The following is a 20,076-nucleotide window of genomic DNA, read 5'->3' on the forward strand; positions in this document are numbered from 1 at the left end:
CTTTTTTTTCCAAGATTTCTGCTAGAAAAGGTGCCATTGCTAACAAAGGAAAGTATTCTGTGGAACAGCTTCTGACTGAAAAAATAATACTAAGTTTGCAAAGTGTGCAAATAGTTTGTATATTCATTCTGTTGAATGGCAAACTTATTTTTAGTAGTGGTTTAGAAAAAAATGTTCACTGGATCTACTGCTGTCTTAGTAAGTTCTTTTTAGTTTAGGTAAAACTAAAATGCCTGATGCCTTTGAAAGTCATATTCATTCCAGACCGTTATTTCAGCGCTCCCCTTCTCACTTACTTCAGCTCAGATCTAGCATCAGATTCTTCATAACTTTTAAGAGCTACACCAGTGACTTTGCCAAATGCCTCCATCAAGGCCATCTCAGTCCTCAGTGGAAAAGAATAAATGCCATATGGGTCTTATTCAGGCTCTCTGCACAGAGGTGGACTTAGTTATTAAGGAATATTTAGTAGACATGGTATCTACACACCATTTTTCTCATAGATCAGCTATCTGTAGCTCATTTTTTCTTCATACCACACAAAATGAGTTAGAAAGATATAATTTAAAAAATGGTAGCTGGACGACACTGATCAATAGAAGAGTTACCAGTTACTCTAGTAGTTTTAGTGAAAGTGTCTGTAAATGTCCCACTGTTGCTACACCTCATGTGTGCATCAACACTTCCTTGTTGGTGCAGTGATTCTGCCTTATGACTGTGGACCACAGAAAACTGATAGATAGGAATGCATCATTCTGGCTGCTACTTTTGTGGCTTTCTGTCCCACCTCCCCTTTTCTAGTGTACCTCCAGACCTGGGGGTTTCTTCTTGCCTGAGGATCTGTATCCTCTTTGCTTGGCCACCGTTGGTTTGAGGGGAGCAGCATAGGAACCTTCTGCGTGTCGAGGTTCAGACAGCCCTCTCTTGCCTGGGCTGTGTGAACCCTGTCATCCCTGGTTTGAAATCAGAGTTTTTCTCATCTTAGGCACCTACTCTCATGCTGGCTGGTACGATCTCACCAAAACAAGTCTTCCTTGTTTAGTTCTTTGCCATGTACCCCAAAATAAGACATCTATATTACTGTAGATTCTATATGTTGTAGAGCTTAATGGTCACATTTTTCAATTATATCTGCACAGTCATATTAGTTTCAATGACTTCTGAAACCAGAATAATGGTTTATATCCCCTTATAAAAGATTTTTTTCTTCACTGCACTGTCCTAGAATGTCAAGTAGCGTTTTGGTGCTGGTGTTAGGACAAAATCATATCCTATATGAGGACTAACATGCTTCAAAGCAAGCAAAAATCAGTAAGTTTAAGTTCAGGGAGTTTCTGTGTCATAATTACATGGAAAGCAGAAAGGAATCTCTATGCTCTCTTCAATTCTGTGAGCGTTCCAGTATTTGCAGAGAAAACCTCTGAAGAGAACTGCATAAAATACTATGGCTTCTGTCCAGATATATTAGTTCAGCAAAAGCATGTGCTTAACCTTACCCGTGTGAGTAATCACATCATTATTCAGAGAACAACTTGAATACATATTTTGATGACTGAAGATAGGATTATTCACATGCTGTGGCTTTTTATTTTGCTGAAGAGCAGACCTAGTATTCTTCCACTGCTTTCAGATCCCCCTCCACTTCCCAGAGCAGAACAACTCTTCCTTATCTGCAAGATCTGTTGCCAAACCCGGCATGCCCTGCCTTAAACAAGGGTTTAACCGTGCTAAAAAAAAAAACATCATGCAATACACCTAACAAGGAATTAAACTGGTACTGTCTGACATTACAAGCACCCTCCCCCCCCCCAGAGCTCCAAGTAATTGCATTATTTTGGGGTTCTTTCACACTGCTACTCCCTCTTTTATTGGTACAAGGTCCTATCTTAAACTCCTTAGTCTTGAGTGCTGGGGACGGTACTGTCTGTTTCTAACAAGGTACTAAAGAACAATTAAAATTATTTTTTCTTCTTCCTTACCTGCCGAATAACTGATTCGGGGATTACCCTGCTAAGAACAGTCAGTGCATGTTCTGTGTTCTTTGACTTGAGGGATTCAGGACCTGGTCATCTGTAATCGGTATACATAAGGTAAAGAAAAAAAGAAAAAAGCAAAAACTTAAATGCACAATGATACTGAGCAATGCTTACAGGCTAAAATTTAATGATGATTCTAAAACACAATGCAGCTTGATGGCTTTTAACCCGAAAGCCAGTTCCTCCTGTCACTGAAGTCAGTTGGTATTTGGTCTTTGATTCAAACAAGACCTGAATTTCCCTGAACTAATGGCGTTACTTTTTTCCCTGGAAATAAAAAGTTTATTGATCTACAGGTACACCTTTTGTGATTTTATGCATGAATAGCTTAGGGGATGCCTTGGGGTGTCCTATTCTTTAACCTGAGGAAGCATATTACTGTAAAAAAGGAAATACCTTGTGTCTGTATGTCTCTAGCATTTCTGTTGGCTTGTTTTTTCCATATGGACAAAAGTATGTTTAACACTAGTCATACATTATAAACGTAGCATAGACAGGGTGAGTTGATTTCTTTCTCTTAAATATTCGTAGATTATCTAAATCCTCTCGCAAGAGAGCACTGAGTTTGAGAACAAATGCTTCTGTTCCTGTGGGGCATATTTTCCTCTCATGCCTTTTCATAGTTTCTTATCGGAGTCCTTAAGTTCTTTTATGTTTGTATTTGTCATCTCTATCTTAGTGCAAATTTATTGTGCTGATCAATGGCTCCGGAGTTACATAATGGTTTTATGAGATACTGGATTAGAATTCTTATCTGTCTTAATTGCTGGTCACTATTGCACAATGACAATTGTTTTTGTCCTAAATTTGATATCATATTTTATTAGACAGTCTTGCAGTTTGTTAAGGATATACTTTCTGGGTTAAATATAGGAATGAGAGCAATTATCATTAGTTTAATGATAACTAAGGAAAAGTAGTAAATGTGTTTGACATTTTGAATCTGTATTTTAAAACTGTGAAATTATGTATTTTCTACTTTAACAGCTCACTTCAATTTCTTTGTGCAAATTTCTATAGTTTAAACAACTATGTAGGAAAAAAAAAAGCTATGCAAACTATGTGCAGTCTGTCAAATGCTTTGGGTGGTACCCTGAATGTCTGAAACAAGGGGGTGAACCCTGCCTGAAGGCTGAGGTCTTTTGTGTAATGGTCTGACATCCCAGCTCTGGGATGGAGTGGAGGACTCACTGGCATTCTCCTATATCTTTCACAGCTTATTTTTACCAACTCCTTAGGTGCAGTCACTTAGGAAGCCTCCGCAACATTGGGCCCAGCAACATGCAAGGCCTGTCAGTGCCGTTCGCAAGGGCTTATAAAAAGGTGAGGTCACTTGTGCCATGGAGGCATGATGCCAGAAAGGCATTTGTGGCTGCAAAAAGGGGGGTCTGGAGTCATCCTATGCCCTTTACAAACATGTTAAAGATGCTTGTCTGAATCCCAGAACAGATTCATAGGGGAGAAATTAAACTCAAAGATTAAAAAGAAAAAAAAGAGTGTTGACAAAAGAGCAAGTTTAGTCTATCAGGAAAAATTCTAGTAAATGCAGTCAAGCAGTATCTGCATTGTTATATCTTCATGAAGAAAGATTAAAGCACATCTATGTACTGGTAACCTAATAATTTTGTACAAGATTCTGTACCAGGTGGAGTGTGCCTTTTGGTAACATGGGGGAAGTATGTACTCATAGGAAGGAGTTTGTTTGCCCAGAATATGTGGATTTAACACAATATATGTTAATGGTTTTTTAAATGTGTATTTATTGTCTGCAACTGTGTGCAAGAATAAAGTCAACCACAAGTTATTTAATCTTTACACCTTTACAAAATTTAATGAACTCCTATCACCAATTCTCGGTTTGGTACATGCTCCCTTGTAGGAGCTGAGCTGGCGCTTCGGCATTTCATGGAGATCCCATGGTTTAGGCTGGCAAGTATCGTGTGTGTCTTTTCCCTGTTTGTGTTTGCAGGTGTAAACCAAGATTTGGGTAATGTGTTAGGTGGTGACTATGACAAAACGTGCATTAAAAATGTGACATGTTTTACATTTCACTTGCAGGAAGAATATGATTCTTTTTTGCCTTTATTTGTATAAGCTGGCTGGGGCAATAGTCCCTCAGACACATTCAGCAGTGACAAAAATAGCTGCAGATATTGTAGAATGGGTATGAGTTGATAATAAAGAGAGTAGGTGACTATAGGAATGACAAAACAATATAACTTGTAACCACTTGGTGTTCAGTGGATGTGAAAACTAACTAACTTCCTCATGCAGGAATTGGAGTGGGCAGGCAGCGCAAGGAAAATGAGAATTGCAGCAATTTATAGCCCTATTCTTTGTGATTTGTCCCCTTAGCCCTTCTCAGGAACCTTTTTATTTTCCACTTCTCTTAAATCTCTAATTAGTGCCAATTACTCAATTTTCCATGCATATTTTATTACTTATGTTTTCTGATCAAGTTACACCCATCACTTCGCTTCCTCATTCGTGTTTTAATGGCTTCATATGTCCTTGCCAGGTGATTTAGGTTCCTCCCTGAAAGTAACCATAGTGAATGGTTCAAATATTTGTTTGCTAACGTTGAGAAATTTGAATCATCCCTGATATACTGATTTCAAGCATTGAGTTCAATCAAGCTGAGAAAAACCAAGCCTAAAAAGTATATACCTCAAATGGGAATTATCCTTTTTTTTTAATATGACTGATATATAAAAATGATTGCAGGGAGGTTTTTACACAAAACCAGCTCTTTCAAAGAAATTACTAACCTAGGTTTATGAATAATGAGGAATATCTCATTTAGTGACAAACCAACTCTTCTCTCTCTGCTTTCCTGTCTAACATACAGGCTTGGATACTGCTCGGGTGTGTGTTGCAGATGAGTAGGATCCAGCCATGGAGTGCTCACAGGCATCTAGTTATTAATGTTGCCTCATAATGTTCCGTGTGGAGATGAACTGACTTGCACAGGAATAAGGAAAAGACGGCACCAAGGGGTGATCCTTGTGAAGATTCTCTCCACAGTCTCATTGCCAGTAATGAGAATGAAAAGCGGTTTTGACTGAGGTGATCATGAACATAGCAAAAGAACCAGGGATAAATGGGCAATCTCTCAGTAAATATTTTCACAAAGCTTTTCAATAGGAATGTCAGTAATGCCGATATCTTCCTCATATTGAGAGAATTCCCCCCGAAGTAAGTAAATAACACGGGAAAACAGCAAAATGAGGAGCAGCTTAACCTCTCTGCTGAAATGGTAACTTGCCATGGACACTGATGCTTGACTTGATCTTTGAACTGGTTAAAGAAGTGGCAGAGAAGTGATCCATGTCATTCATAAGATCAGAAACAAGTCAGCACTGCTGTGTTCACAGAGGTCATTTCTGCTTATCGTTACCGCTCTATTCAAGAGAGTACACAAAGCAAAGGGAATGCTAAGGTAAAGGGAAACACTTCTTAAGCACTGCTCGAGCTGGGCTGGTGGTGTGCTGGGGTGCCACTGCCGGTCGTTGTTCAGAAACAGCTCCAAGTACAATCAGGGCTGTGTTTGTTCTATGCCAGAAGGTTGGCACTCTCTTCCTGAGTGAGCAAATCATGACTTGCACTCAGTCAAAGGATACAATAGCCACTCTCACAGAGCTTGTCAGGAGTGTTCTTGAAATACAAATAGGTGAATGTTGCACTTGGAATACTATTTAGCCAATTATGTGTTAGTTCAAAATGACATACTTTGCACAATATGCAGAATAATATATACGCAAACACCCAGGGGGTCTTTAGCAGTTGGGCTGTTATGCAGAGCTTCTTGTCTGTCCTTGTGCTTTTTCCCATCTTTTACGAGAGAGCACCAACATCTGTAGCAAAAAACTTCTCGTATCTTGAAGGTCTCAATACAGAATGGCTGATCTTCGGTTAATCAGGGCTCTGGGAGTTAGACCAAAGAGGTTCTATATTGTGCTGTTCATTTTAGGGAAGACCAGAGGTAAGAAAAACAATGGCAGCACTAAAAATTGTTTCCCCTTATAGATGCCTGCATGGATAAACAAACATTTGTGGTGGGACGTCACACATCTAGATTACATAGAAAGGACAAACAAAGCTTTTTCTTCATCCTAAAATACGGTGTACCTTAGTTACGGGCACTTTAGCAAAACACAGTGTGTTCACCCTTCCAAAATACTTTAGCCCATGGAAGAGTAAGAGTTTCTCAATGAAATTACTGTAAGAGTTGGTATCCCAAACCAGCTTGCACTTCCTGAATCTCATTCTCAGGAAAAGATACACTGGGAATTCTCTGAATCATTCAGCCTTGCACAAACATCCAACACAGAAAATTTCAATCCAAATCATTCAAATTTGGTGAAGTTATAAGCAATGAGAAGTAGAATCTCAGGAGGAGAAATAGCAGACAATTTTAAACTTAGCTGGCACTGTGACCTCTGTTTATATTTGAAGGAGATTTCCATATGTGAAAGGATCCTCTCCAAAGCTATTGCAGATATCCTGCAATGACTTAGAATAGTGTACGTTTTACAATCAATACACCAAGCCCATCAACAATTTCATTTCTATACAAGGAAACCTTTTCTGTTTCTCTGCCTCCTTCCCTGTCTTATTCAATACCCTATTTTCAGAACACTCGGAAAAATCAAGCTATACTATAATTTTGGCAGAATTATTCCTTGTTCCTTTCACCGTTTAAGGAAAAAAACCCTAAAAATTATGCATCTAAAAAGGTCAGTGATTACATATGTCTAATATATCATGGCTTTAGTTTTACCGTTTAAGAACACAGCTAGACTGGGAGGTGAGAACAGCTGGTTGCGTGTTGTGCATGCTGTATGTACAGATGCCCTTCGGGTGGCTGCTGGTCTGTATTTAAATGGCTACAAAGAAAAGGCACCTGCTTGGAAGATCCATGGGAAAGGCTGTTCAACAGGGCTGGAGAGGAACGGTCTGCAAACACTGTCCTGCTGAGCCTGTTCAGGGACAAATGCTCAGACTGTCAAATATTAGCCAAAATATCCTGCCAATGGCAAATGCCCTGGAGCCAGGAAACCCTGGTATACAATTTCATCCTAGTGATCCTGCAGACAGGTTTGTTTTTGACAGACTAGGGTTTTTCTGCTGAAAAAGGTTAATCCGAACAGTCCTGCCTGGCTGTGCTCATTAGGCATTTGCGGTTTAGCAGGGACTCGTTCTTCATCGATCTGTGATGACTGAAATGACCAGGCCCACGGACACGCTGTGTCACTGCCATCCTGACTGCTAGCACGATTGCTCAAGCACTATGGCAATCTTAAGGCAGCTTCAGAAACATTCGGAACATAATGAATTGCTTGTAAGAGAGGGAAAAAAGACAATATATTCTGTGCGGGGCAGCGGGGCCCCTTGACCCTCCTCTGGAGCGCACTGGGGAAATGATTAAGGAAAAAAGTTATCGGCAGGCAGCAAAGGGCACGGCTCCGGCAGCGCCAACGCGCGGCTGCTGGGCTCTCCCGGGAGAGGTGCCAGCGCTGGAGGCGGCCTTTGCCCAGGCACAAATAGCTCCTTCATTAGCAGAGGGACGCGGAGCTGGGCGCTCGGGTAGCGGCCTCGGGGAAGGGGAGCTGCCGGCAGCCCCTGCGCCCCCTCCCCGGCAACGCGCTCCGTCCTCTCCCGCTCCGCTTCCCCGCGCTTCCTGGGAGGGCGACTATTCCAGGCAGGACCGGGGGCCTCCTCCTCACCAGGTATTGCCTTCTCTCCCCGCTTGTTTGGTTTTTTTTTTTTTCCCGGACCGTACTTCCAGTCGAAGAGGGAAATGTTAGATGACGGAGCCCTTTTGCTGCCGAGGGCCAGGGAAGGCGCCCGCAGGGGCTGCGTGGGGACCTAGCGCTGCCCCGGAGACTTTCCACGGCGCTGTGGTTTGTCGCACAAACCAGCTCCTTAAACTCAGGCAGGGAGGGGTTTAGGCCACACATAGAAGCGGCCGCGCAGTATAAGCGCGGTGGCTGTCACGGCTGGTGGTGGCGTGAGCAGTGAGCCGCAGGGTTTGGCCGGGGGTGTGAGATCCCTGCTGCCCCGGGGGGAGCTCGGGGCCTGCTAAACCTCAGCTTCTCCCTGCTTCCCCCCTCTCCCCGCACAGAGAGGCAACACGCTCAACAACCCTCGCCCTGCAGGGAGCAAAGATCGCAGACCTCTCCTGTTTTGGAGAAAAGCAAGAGCATCACTTGGCGTGTAGGTGCTGCAAATAGGTTACTATTGTTGGTAGCTTATAGGGTGGGTATAACCTACCATTCTTTAGGAGGTATTTCCCATGCATGCATATGCAAACAGCTATCTGAAAGAGGAGCTGAGGCCTCCCCAGTAGCCTCAGGGTGTCCTGTGATGGTGGCTCAGAGACACCTACTTTCTGGCAGTGGTGCTGTATGTATGTGCAGAAAGGCTGAGGGGATCCCAGGGAGCCTCCAGAGTCCCTTGTTCAGTGAAGAGAGAGCATCCTCGCCTTCCTCCTGTGGCAGGAGCAAATGTACATCTCACAGAGTAGCCCAAATGGCAGAAAAGGGACCAGACCAGAGTCAAAAGGCCAAAATCAGGGCCCCCTCCTCAGCAAACCCCCAGGAATGGATCAATCTTCATGAGCGTCTGTAACTACCTTCAGCAAAGAGCCTGGCAAAACCCCTCTCTGGGGTCAGGTGAAGGGAAGCAATACCGAGGGTGCTTGTAAACTGGGGAAATGAATAAATGAAAGAGTGATCTGCAAAAAAAGGAAGGGAGAAAGTGCTCTACATCAGGCATGGATGGAGATGGTGGGCACAGACACCCCAGTGGATGAGGAGCCCCTCGTGCAGTTCAGAAAGGCTGGAGCCTTTGCTCCCCAGTACCGCAGGCTTCAGGCGATCCAAAACAATGTTGTAGCACTTAGATATGGTGATAATTAGTTTAAAAAAAAACCCACAGGACTTCAAATGTAACAGGTTTTGGTTTTCTTTAGTTACTTCCTGTTGATCCATTTTCTGGTCAACAGTTCCGTTGGGATTTTTCAGCTGTTCATCTGGGCGTGTAAATGTGCTTAGTTTGGTAGGTCAGCCGGGTTGCGACACAAGCTAAGAGCAGCCAGCCTGCCGGGGAAGCACGCACATGGAGTTGAGCCATAGAGGGAAAAGGGTATGGCGAGGGGCCGTGCCTGTAACGCTAAGATGCCAAAGCAACGGTGTTCGTGCAGCTCCTCCAGCTGAGGGATGCTGATGGTTTCCCAGGGTCCATCGCAGCCTGAGGGGCAGCCTGGAGGGACCATGGGTCAAGAGGCTACAGCTGCAGCTGGCAGTGGGTGTGCATGTTCCTCTGTGTGTGTGTGTGCATGTATGTGTGCTGGGGACCGGTGTATTTATCTGTATTGATCATGTTATCTACTGCTAGAATGACGTTAAGGCTGAAGGTTAGTGGCGCTCAGAGGTGATACACAGCTGTGAGGCAAGACAGAGTAAGGACCCCCTTGCATCACATGAGGCTGACATTGTCTCCTCAGCTGTGGGAGTCGGAAGATTGAGTCACATCACAAAACATGGCAATATTTTAAAAAATAATTTGTTCCGGCCTGGGAGGAGCAGGAGGGTGGCAGGGGCACGAAGCCCACGTCAGGCAGCCAGTGTCCTCTTTGCTGGAGACTTACAACTCCAGGTGGCTCTGTCTGGCTTCTGTCCCATTCTGACACTAAGAAAGGACAGAGCTAAACGGTACCCCACACCCTTCCCCTCCCTCCCCAACAGTTACTGCAACCGATTTGCCTTTTAAATGCTGATTTTTGCAAAACCCTCAGCACAAGCCGGTCTGAGGAGGTGAGAAGTGTCACCCCCCGCTGGCATTAAGCTGGCCTGCCACATCAGCTAAAAATAGTTTCTCCTCCTGTGCCCTCCCAGCAGGGTGCAGGGCTCCCTGCTGGGGCAGGCTGCCCTGCCAGGGCAGAGCTGCAGGTGAGCCTTGCGCTCGTAGCGAGGTCAGTGGCTCTGCAAAGCCCGAGCTGTGCTTGCTCGTACAAGCATGTGTAGCCTCTGCTTTGCACCCGGTTAATTTTTGGCACATTAGCACATTCAGGCTTGATGTGCTCCTGGATAGCAGCAGTAAGTGCTAGAAGAACGGCGTGTTTGATGAGTGCCTGTCATGGCCTTCTGAGCTGTTCCCGCAGGCTCCAGCACCGCCAGCAGCCCCTTCCCAGCCTTGCTGGCTTTTGCAACATTGGGATCAGTTGATATCGAACTGGCTCATCTGCGAAAATCCCATCCGAATTGGGAAGACTTGTGAAACCTGAACCTCTGTGGAGCCGCAGCTCCCCTTTCTTCCCCAGTGGCGGGGAGGTCAGTCAGGAAACTCAATCTCCATCACAGTCCAAGGGCTTCAGCAAATGAGAGCGGTGAGGGGCAAGCGAGAGCACATCTCTGGCAGATGCATAATGTACCCGGCGTATATGTTCCAGCAGAACTGTGGTGGTCCATGGACTGCTAGGAGGCTCGCTGGGCGTGCTGACAGCCACACATGATTTCCACAGCTGCCAGTGCTGAGCGAGAAGGTTTGTTAATAAAAATGTGTTTAGAGACCTTTCTCAGAACCAATTTTCTTAACAAAAGTAATTTCAGCATTATTAAAACTCCCCTAATTTCTTGTTACTCTTTTTTTTTTTCTTTTCTGTAGTTTTTTTTTAATAACAATTACCAGTACAAAATATTCTGGAGACTATGGTAGGGAAGCATACGCTATCCGTGCTCTGACCCTCCGCAGGCATTCCCAGTGCAGGTGGCTGAGGCAGCCTGGGGCGACGGTAGAGCTGAGGGGTGCAGCTCCCATTCAAATCAGCATTTTTTTCAGATTGGGTTTGTGGGTGGCAGCGGTGCCAGCCAGCAGTTCTGGTTCAGGGTTCATCTTTATCCCTGCACTGCGTCCTCTTTCCCTGCTGTGTGGGCACTTTTATAGTCAGCTTGTGAAAGAAGATGTAATAATTAACAGGAAGAAACGTAAGCATCTCCCTGAGAGGAAGAAGAGGGTTGTAACAACCCTTGGCTGCGATGCAGAAGGAATGCAATGACGGGCAACAGTGCCTGCTCCTCTCTCCCTTCCTACATAGTAGGGACATCAAATTTTAAGTAGTAAAACCTCAGGGGTAAGTGAGAAGCTGTGTGAAGAGTTATGAGCAAAGATCTCATAAATAAACCTGACCTATCATAATCCCACACAGTGTGTCTTGCCTAAACTTACATCAAAGATGCCAAAAGCCACAGGAAGATGGGAAATCAGCCCGTCCTTATAACTGCAGGCACTGCTCTCCAGAAAACGTTCTCGGAAAGCAATTAGTGAGGCTGGATTTCTACAGTCAAGGAAGAGCGAGTCCTGTAGGAGAAAGCAAGACCATAAGGGAGCAAGACCAAAGGTCCATATCACTCAGCATCATCTCCAAGAGTGAATATTGGTAGATACTCCAGGAAAACGTAAAAACCACAGGCAAAGGAGATTCTTCCCCTACATCCCTGCTCAGCTTTTGGCAGTAATCCCTCGAAGGAGTGCCTGAGCCAGCAGGTGCACCCCAACTCGCCTGTTTCAAAGCTGCTGAAGGATTTATCACCTCTGAGGTTGCTCAGTCTTCTTTGGGCCCATTTAGTTCCTGGCTTCGGGGAGTTTGCAGGGTGCGCTGAGCTGCATGGTTCAGTTGTGCTTCGTGCCTCCGCTGGTGTGAAACCTGTTAGCTGGCCGTGGCCAGGCACATAAGCTGGCACCTCGCTGGGACGGGCAGCCAGGTGATTATCAACCAGGAGCTGGGCGCCACTCACCAGGGCAGGTGCCAAGCTCCGAAACTTGGCCAGGACAAGGGAAAATAGAGACGCTGCACCTCCTGGAGTAGCAATCAGCAGTTGAAGATGCTGAGGAGTGGAGCGGAGCTGCTCCAGGACATAAAGCACGTTATAAAGCAAGGCAGAGAGATGCAAATATACAGGCTCTTGGGGCAGCGAGGCTGGCTGGCTCCTGGGGACCACCGTGTGCTGCTGGGAGATCGTGGCAGCCTCGGATGCCCGTGAATCTGTCCAAGGCAGTGGGTCACGCTGGCAGGTACAGGGGCCAAGGATAGGTTGGAGACCTCACGTCACTAGGGGCAGAAAATCCCCCAGGGTACAGGTAGCTTCTTTTCCCACACTTTTCCTGCCAAGGCGTTGTGGCCCAAACAATTTTCGGATGTGTAAACAGCCAAGCTGTACCCTGTGAAACTATGCATTGTGTTTAATAGCTAAAATTCACATTTTCTAGGACAGATCTAAGGATCCCAGTCCTCAGGGTCAGAGGGGGAGCCCTGCACAGCAGGGGAACTAAGATGCATGTTAAGAAAAACATCTTCCACAATGCCCTTTGCTCTTCGTAACTGATTTGCTTCCGCTGCCCGGGCAGTGACAGACCTCATTGCTGGAGATCCTGATGTTCAAACAACCTTTTTGCTCATGGTGCCTAAAAGCCAATTTCCCCAGAGCTCCAACTTTTGCCCCTGATATGATGGAAAACTTGATGGGTGCCTCATTCCCTCGGGTTTTATTGAAAAAACCTTGTCCCAGATTGCTACAGCCCACACACCAGTGCTGTACGTACAGATTGCTCTCTTGCCCTTTGATCTTGTGCTGAGGATGGGGTAGTGGCTGTCGAATAGTTTTCAAAAATTTGTTGTCGTACTGAGGGCTGATGATTTTTTTAATCCTCACCTTAGTCTTGGTTGTGTGCAGCAGTTAGTCTTCAATTAGCTGTCCCAGGGGGGTTATGTTACATCTTGTGTGGGTATTTCATAGCCTGACAAGGGTGTCCGGCAGGGATATTGGTAACACGTGATATGATATTTCCAAATGCAGGTAGGTACCTCTCTCCTTTGGCTCTGCATCCTGGAGATGGCAGCACCCAAGGTCGCAGTGGTTGGCGCAGGAGTCATCGGCCTGTCCACAGCGCTGTGCATCGTGGAGACTTGCCCCAGCTGCTCCGTGACGGTCCTTTCAGACCAGTTCAGCCCCAACACAACAAGCGATGTTGCAGCCGGGATGCTCATCCCTCACACCTACTCAGGTGCGTGCAACCCGGCGTGGCATTGCCCATGGCACCTCATGAGGCTCTGTGCCCAGGTGTGCAGCGATGCACAGAGGTTCAGGAAGAAAAGTGCTGTGACCTGTGTTCCCCATCTGTCCCGTCTCCTCGACACTGGCTTATACGCTTCTCTTCTTTGCATTATTCCTCTCTGGATGTTTGTTTTTCTTTACATGCAGGCACACCGATCCACGTGCAGAAGCAGTGGTTCAAAGAGACCTTCACTTACCTTTTTGCCATCAGCAACTCAGCTGAGGCATCAGAGGCTGGCATTCACCTGGTCTCTGGGTAAGAACGGCCCCCCGGGGCAGCCTTTGGTATGTTTTGTGCTGTGTGCTGGAGCAGGCAGAGAGGTTTTCCTTGCTGGAGTTCAGGCGTGTTCCTTTCATGGAGCAGCTCTTATGACCATATTCCCAAGAAACTGCATTGCAGCTGCTCAGATACGATGTATTTTCAAGCAAAATTCATGCATAGGTGTGCACAGAGAAACTGCTCAAGACTGGCCAGCACCAAATGTCTTTTAATAACTGATGTTTTCCATACTGTCATCCACCAGTTGCTGGCAGCAGGGGTGGTCTCCATAGGGATGGGACTGCAGGATCTTCCAGCTTCAGCAACTAGGTATACAGATGCAATTGGGGTGTGTGTGTTGGGGGTGTTTTATGCTGCCTATTACGTACACAGAAATTCGCCTCTTGGGAGTGTTGAAGCTGGGCACTCTGTAGTTTTATGGGTACCCAAAACAATGTGACCAGATGTGCAAGTGGCCCTACATGAAGGTCCAGCCAGGGTGGCCACAGCCGTGGTGCGGACACTGTGTGAGGGGACTTTGTACTTCTACAGCTGGAAGTACATACAGGATAGCTGGAAGAACTCTCTCCAGTTCCTTTACCCCAGTGTGTCACCTTCAAGCTCAGCTGTGGCAGTCTGTTTGCCAAGGCAGGTATTGCAGTAGCAGGCAGCAATGTTTCCCCGTTGCTGTTAACCTTGCAGAGCTGCGCTGATGAGCGGGAACAGGTTCCTGAGCTCCTGGGTTTGTGCTAAGATTGCCGTGACACATAACATGGCAGAGCAATAGCGGCTAAGTTTTGCAGCTTTTTCTCTGTGTCCTTTTAGGTGGCAGGTCTTTAAAAACACTCCCAAGGAAGAGTTACCTTTCTGGTCAGATGTCGTCCTGGGATTTCGACCAATGTCTGAAGCAGAACTCCAAAAGTTTCCACAGCACCGATTTGGTCAGGCCTTTACAACACTGAAATGTGACTGTCCACCCTACCTGCTGTGGCTGGAGAAAAGGTTGGTTTTGCTGCAGGCTGGGCACGCAGAGAGAAGCCCAGGCAGAGGGACTGAGGGCAAGCTAGGGACTCCTTGAGAGCCTTAGCTTTGAACAAAACTGGAAAAGGGCTGCTTCTCACTGGGGAAAATGCAGCAAGCTCTTCTTTGGGGAGAAGCACAAGAAATAAATACCCAATTGTGCCAAAATGTGAAAGGCCCCATTTATGCAATGTCCACTTTCTACCACTGTGGCTGAACAGCGGGGCTTAGAGTGGGAGTGCCTCTGGGCATAGGACTGACATAGCCACAGGGGCCATGCTTGGCCAGCCAGACCTTGAAGGTACATCGGGAACCTGCCATGTCCTAAGAAAACGTGTGGGTGCTCCTCATTTGTCAAACTTCCCAAATAATATCCCTCTGTTCTTGAAGATACATCCAACCCCCAGGAGAACAGGCATGTCTGGCAAGATGTCTTATCTGTGAAGACTTTGCACTTAAGAAGGAGCTGGACCAATTCATCTCAAATTTGGTCAACAACTGGAGTCACTTCTTAATCCAGTCAGGCGAAAAAAGGTCAAATAATAGCACAATCTTGTAACAAACCTTTTGGAAATGTTTGCCTGCGTAAGATGGGTGATGCACTCATTCCGAGGAGTCGTGGCATCAGAGTTCATGCCTGGATTGACATGAAAGTTAGAAAATTTGCCAATTTCCAAATTTCCAAGTTTCCCCAAAATACGTGGATTTTGGAGAACCATAGGAGAGTCAGGATGCAGATCTAAAAAGGTTCTGACGCCTGGGATACGCTTTTAATCCATTTAAGTACCCCTAAAGTGAGCAAATAGCTGTCTCCGCTTGAGAGAAAGCGATAGGCTGCAAGCTGATTTGAGGTTAAGTGAAGAGATGTGTACTGACACCGTGGTACAAATTGCCAGCTCAGCCGGTTGCTTGGATGCCTTTCATCTCACTGCAAAATGTGAAAAAACGTTTCTTGTTCTAGCAGCCAGCCAGGCTGGGAGTACTCCAGTGCCACGTGAGGTCTATGCTGTCTCCTCGGTGCACGTGCTTTGTCACGTTTCATTGCCTAACTGAGTCGGAAATCTCTGCTGAAGCACAACCAAGTTGTACAACCCATTTAGTATCTGCCACGTGATTTCTGCTCTCTCCTTATTCCTGCTATAGCCTTCTTATTTCTCAAAGGATGTAGTCTAATAAGATGATCAAGTTCCTTTTCTTTTTCTTCTCTCTGGTGATGAGAAATGAGAGCATATTAAACATGTAACTAATTCTCAAACCCCTAGTGACCTGAGCAGTATTTATAGACCATTCTCTTGGCAATCCACAAGGAAAATTGTTTTTGTGCTCACCTTGCTGGTCCAAAAATGGACTTCAGGAATTTTTTCCTGCTTGCTTGCTTGAATTCAGGAGTTTTGAGCAGGTTTTTTTATTGGTGTATTTCTTATGGCATGATGGCAGAGTCCCAATTACAACGCTTAGGAGCTCTCCTAGCAATTTGCCCAGCCAGAGCTGCTGCACGAGGCCTCCCTTCTTCTTCCCAACCAGCCTCAGTGTCCTGCTGCACCCAAACCCCAGTCCCCAGAGCACCGGCTGTGCCCTGGATCGTCGGCTCACTCACTGCTTTGTGGAAAACCAGTGCCTTTATAGTGGGGCTGATCACTTTGCCGGCTGCCAGAGTATTGCAAAGGACAGGATTTCCCACAGTGCATTGTCATCACAGACCTGTCTCCTGACTTGGTCGTCCTAAAACCCCCACTAAAGACCTCCAGCAACTGGATCCAGCTGACAGCATGCAGTGAGTCCATTTCACGCCAATGTTTTTCCACGGGGAAGGGCTTCAAGCTTCAGGCAAGTTCAGGGTGGAATTTGGCTTGAAATTGAGCTGAAAGATGAACCTCAAGAAGGTGCTGAAGAGCAGACATGGATGTATAGTGCTCTGAGCTGTCCTGGGTGACTCCTGGCTGCTGCTCTAGAAGGGTATGGGTCTCCTGGGGGTCCCATGCCACATCTGCCCAGCCTGCAGGGACATCTTGGGTACCCCAGGGCTTCGCACATGGCACTAGATGACTAAGTGGCTCCAGGTGTCAAGGGGGTGTGTTGGGAATTAATGCGACAGTGTGTAACAGGCACATTAAAAGGGGTATAGTATGATAGTGCTGTCACTAGCAGAAGTAAGTTGGGGAATAAATTTGATATTTTTCAGCTTGTTTGAGCTGTTAAAGCTTGGTACGGTTATAGGAATGAATCAATGAGACCATGAGCAGTCCGGTGAAGTTCTCACTGACTGGAAAAGGGGAAACATAACCTCCATTTTTAAAAAAGGGAAAAAAAGAAGATTGGGGAACTACAGGCCAGTCAGTCTCACCTCTGTGCCCAGCAAGATCATGGAGCAGGTCCTCCTGGAAACTATGCTAGGGCACATGGAAAATAAGGAGGTGATTGGTGACAGCCAACATGGCTTCACTAAGGGCAGATCATGCCTGACAAATTTGGTGGCCTTCTACGATGTGGCTGCAGTGTTGGTGGATAAGGGAAGAGCAACTGATGTCATCTACCTGGACTTGTGCAAAGCATTTGACACTGTCCTGCACAACATCCTTGTCTCTAAATTGGAGAGACATGGATTTGACAGATGGACCACTTGGTGGATAAGGTCAGCTGGATGGTCGCACTCAAAGAGTTGCGGTCAATGGCTCGATGTCCAAGTGGAGAGCAGTGATGAGTGGCGTTCTTCAGGGGTCGGTATTGGGACTGGCTGTATAACATCTTTGTTGATGACATGGACAGTGGGATTGAGTGCACCCTCAGCAAGTTTGCCAACAACACCAAGCTGTGTGGTGTGGTCGATGCACTGGAGGGAAGGGATGCCATCCAGAGGGACCTTGACAAGCTTGAGAGGTGGGCCCCTGCAAAGTTCAACAAGGCCAAGTGCAAGGTCCTGCACATGGGTTGGGGCAATCCCAAGCAGAAATACAGGCTGGGCGGAGAATGGATTGAGAGCAGCCCTGAGGAGAAGGACTTGGGGATGTTGGTTGACGAGAAGCTCAGCATGACCCGGCAATGCACGCTTGCAGCCCAGAAAGCCAACCATATCCTGGGCTGCATCAAAAGAAGCGTGACCAGCAGGTCGAGGGAGGTGATTCTCCCCCTCTATTCTGCTCTCGTGAGACCCCACCTGGAGTACTTTGTTCAGCTCTGGGGCCTCCAACATAAGGACATGGATCTGTTGGAGCGAGTCCAGAGGAGGGCCACAAAGACAGTTGGGGTTGTTCAGCCTGGAGAAGAGAAGGCTCCAGGGAGACCTTATAGCAGCCTTCCAGTACCTAAAGGGGGCCTACAAGAAAGCTGCAGAGGGACTTTTTACAAGGGCATGTAGTGATAGGACAAGGGGTAATGGCTTTAAACTGAAAGAGGGTAGATTGAGACTAGATGTAAGGAAGAAGTTCTTCACTGTGAGGGTGGTGAGGCACTGGAACAGGTTGCCCAGAGAGGGTGTGGATGCCCCCTCCCTGGAAGTGTTCAAGGCCAGGCTGGATGGGGCTTTGAGCAACCTGGTCTAGTGGAAGGTGTCCCTGCCCATGGCAGGGGGGATGGAACTAGATGATCTTTAAGGTTCCTTCCAACCCAAACCATTCTATGATTCTATGATTCTATGAGGACCTGACTGTCTGCCTAGGGTCTTATGCCGGACCCTTCTCCAATATTGATCAACTTGCTGTATCTTTTCCAGCCCAAACAAGCTAAAAAATAGCTTTGATCAGACCAAATCAGACAAATCACAAACAGAAATCCCATGGCATTTTCTTTGCTTTTTGTCCCATCTGTTGTTTGGTTTTGATTGCTATGTTAAAGGCAATCTATCTCATTTACTTAACGTGCATAATAATTACATGAGGGTTTAGGGGTTTCTTTTCTGCCTCACTTCTGGAGTCTTTTTGCAGGTTGAAAGCAACTGGCGTCCAGATGCACACCAGAAAAGTTGCAGACTTGTGGGAGCTGCACAGCGAATATAATGTCGTCGTCAACTGTGCGGGCATTGGAGCTCACCAGCTGGTGGGGGACAAGAAGCTCTTCCCCGTCAGGGGACAAGTACTCAAGGTTCATGCTCCCTGGGTGAAAAACTTCATCCGGGACGGGGATGGCTTAACTTACATCTACCCGGGGATACACAGGGTAACCCTAGGGGGAACCAGGGAAAAGGACAGCTGGAGTCTCTCCCCTGATCCTGGCACTACCAAAGACATCTTTGAGAGATGTTGCTCCCTTGAGCCCTCACTGCGGGGAGCTCAGGATATCAAGATGAAGGTGGGCCTGAGGCCATCCAGGCAGTGTGTGAGACTGCAGAGAGAGGTCTTGAGCCAAGGAGGAGTTAAGCTCCCGGTGGTCCACAACTATGGGCATGGGTCAGGTGGCTTTTCGGTGCACCGGGGCACAGCCAAAGAGGCTGCTCGCCTGGTGGGAGAGTGCATTGCTGCCCTGCAAGGCTCCTTATCGAGGGCCAAGCTTTGAATCCCAGAGGCTACTTTTCCATTTACGACAGGCTGGTGTTGCATCTCCTAGTAGCAGCTTTGGACTTTTATTCCATTACTGGATAGAAGGAACCTAAGACAACAGCTTGTGCCATTGCAGATGCTCTGTGGTATCTCACCTGGCTTCCAGCTGCCACCTTGGAAAGGCATGATGGGTTGATCCAACTATTAGTCCAGCTGTCCTTCTCCTCCATCTGGCATTGTTTCTACCCTGGGCATTTCTCCTAGCCTCCTGTTAAGGAGGAGGCAAGATATGTAAATATTCTTCACATAACACGGATCAGATTGCTGCAGTGCAATATAAATAACATCAATTTAGCATTTCTTCATCTGCTTCTAAAGGGTATCGGATGCACTAGGTTCAGATTCAGTAAAAACTAGTTCTCTCCTCTTGTACCAAATCTAATCTAGTATTGCCCTTGCTCCTGCCATCTTGCTAACAAACTTTACCATTTTCCATATGGTCTACAAGGAAAAGAAAACCCCACGCAGTGCTGCATTACAGTGCTCTAGGTCAGCTCTTACAGAAACCAATGGTAGGTCACTGTCATGCACAATGACCAGGCAGGTGTGATTTTAAGAGCAGCTCTGTGACGCTGATCACTGCATTTGCTCATATTACACCTCAGGGAACTTAACACAAAGTTTCTGCGAGAGGAAGTTGCTCCATATGAGCTACAATTTTGTGCATCTTTTCTCATACTTGTTTGCAAATCTCTTTTTTTTCTCCCGAGCCCCTCAGATTTTGTTCTCAGATACAGATGATTTTTTACCCCCAATAGCAGCATTGACATGGCCCATGTTCTACAGAAGAGGATTTTTCAGGGTGGGCTTGGGAGTGCAAGCATCTCTTTTCTACTTCTCATCAGCACCTGCTGCTTTCCTTGCAACAGCTGATAGGAATAAACCAGCGACAAACCAACAAGGATCTTAACACCAGCTTCAGTTTCATAAGGGAGAGAAGAGCCATTTAAGACTAGATAAACACTCTAAAGACAAATTTGTCTGTAACTGGACGTGAGTGAGCTCCTCTGCCGTAAGGAAGCTGAGCCACTGGAGCCCAGACCCTCAGTCCATGGCAGAGGCTGAGCTGGGCTTTACAGTCCCCTCAGCAGTTCAAGCCCTTTGATGTGGCTGAA

The 20,076-nt window shown here is 46.5% G+C and overlaps 1 protein-coding gene across 1 annotated transcript; it reads left to right on the forward strand.

Annotated features, from left to right (window-relative positions):
• The first annotated feature begins 7,740 nt into the window (after positions 1-7,740).
• On the forward strand, positions 7,741-19,292 carry DDO (D-aspartate oxidase). Its single transcript, XM_050894265.1, has 5 exons — positions 7,741-7,765; positions 12,893-13,100; positions 13,298-13,406; positions 14,235-14,411; positions 18,350-19,292. The coding sequence occupies exons 2-5, from the start codon at positions 12,929-12,931 to the stop codon at positions 18,915-18,917; spliced, it is 1,026 nt and encodes a 341-aa protein (XP_050750222.1). The 5' UTR covers positions 7,741-7,765; positions 12,893-12,928; the 3' UTR covers positions 18,918-19,292.
• The last annotated feature ends 784 nt before the right edge of the window (positions 19,293-20,076 follow it).

This window comes from Gymnogyps californianus, chromosome 3 (assembly GCF_018139145.2).
Source record: "Gymnogyps californianus isolate 813 chromosome 3, ASM1813914v2, whole genome shotgun sequence".
In the NCBI taxonomy this organism is placed as follows: Eukaryota; Metazoa; Chordata; class Aves; order Accipitriformes; family Cathartidae; genus Gymnogyps; species Gymnogyps californianus.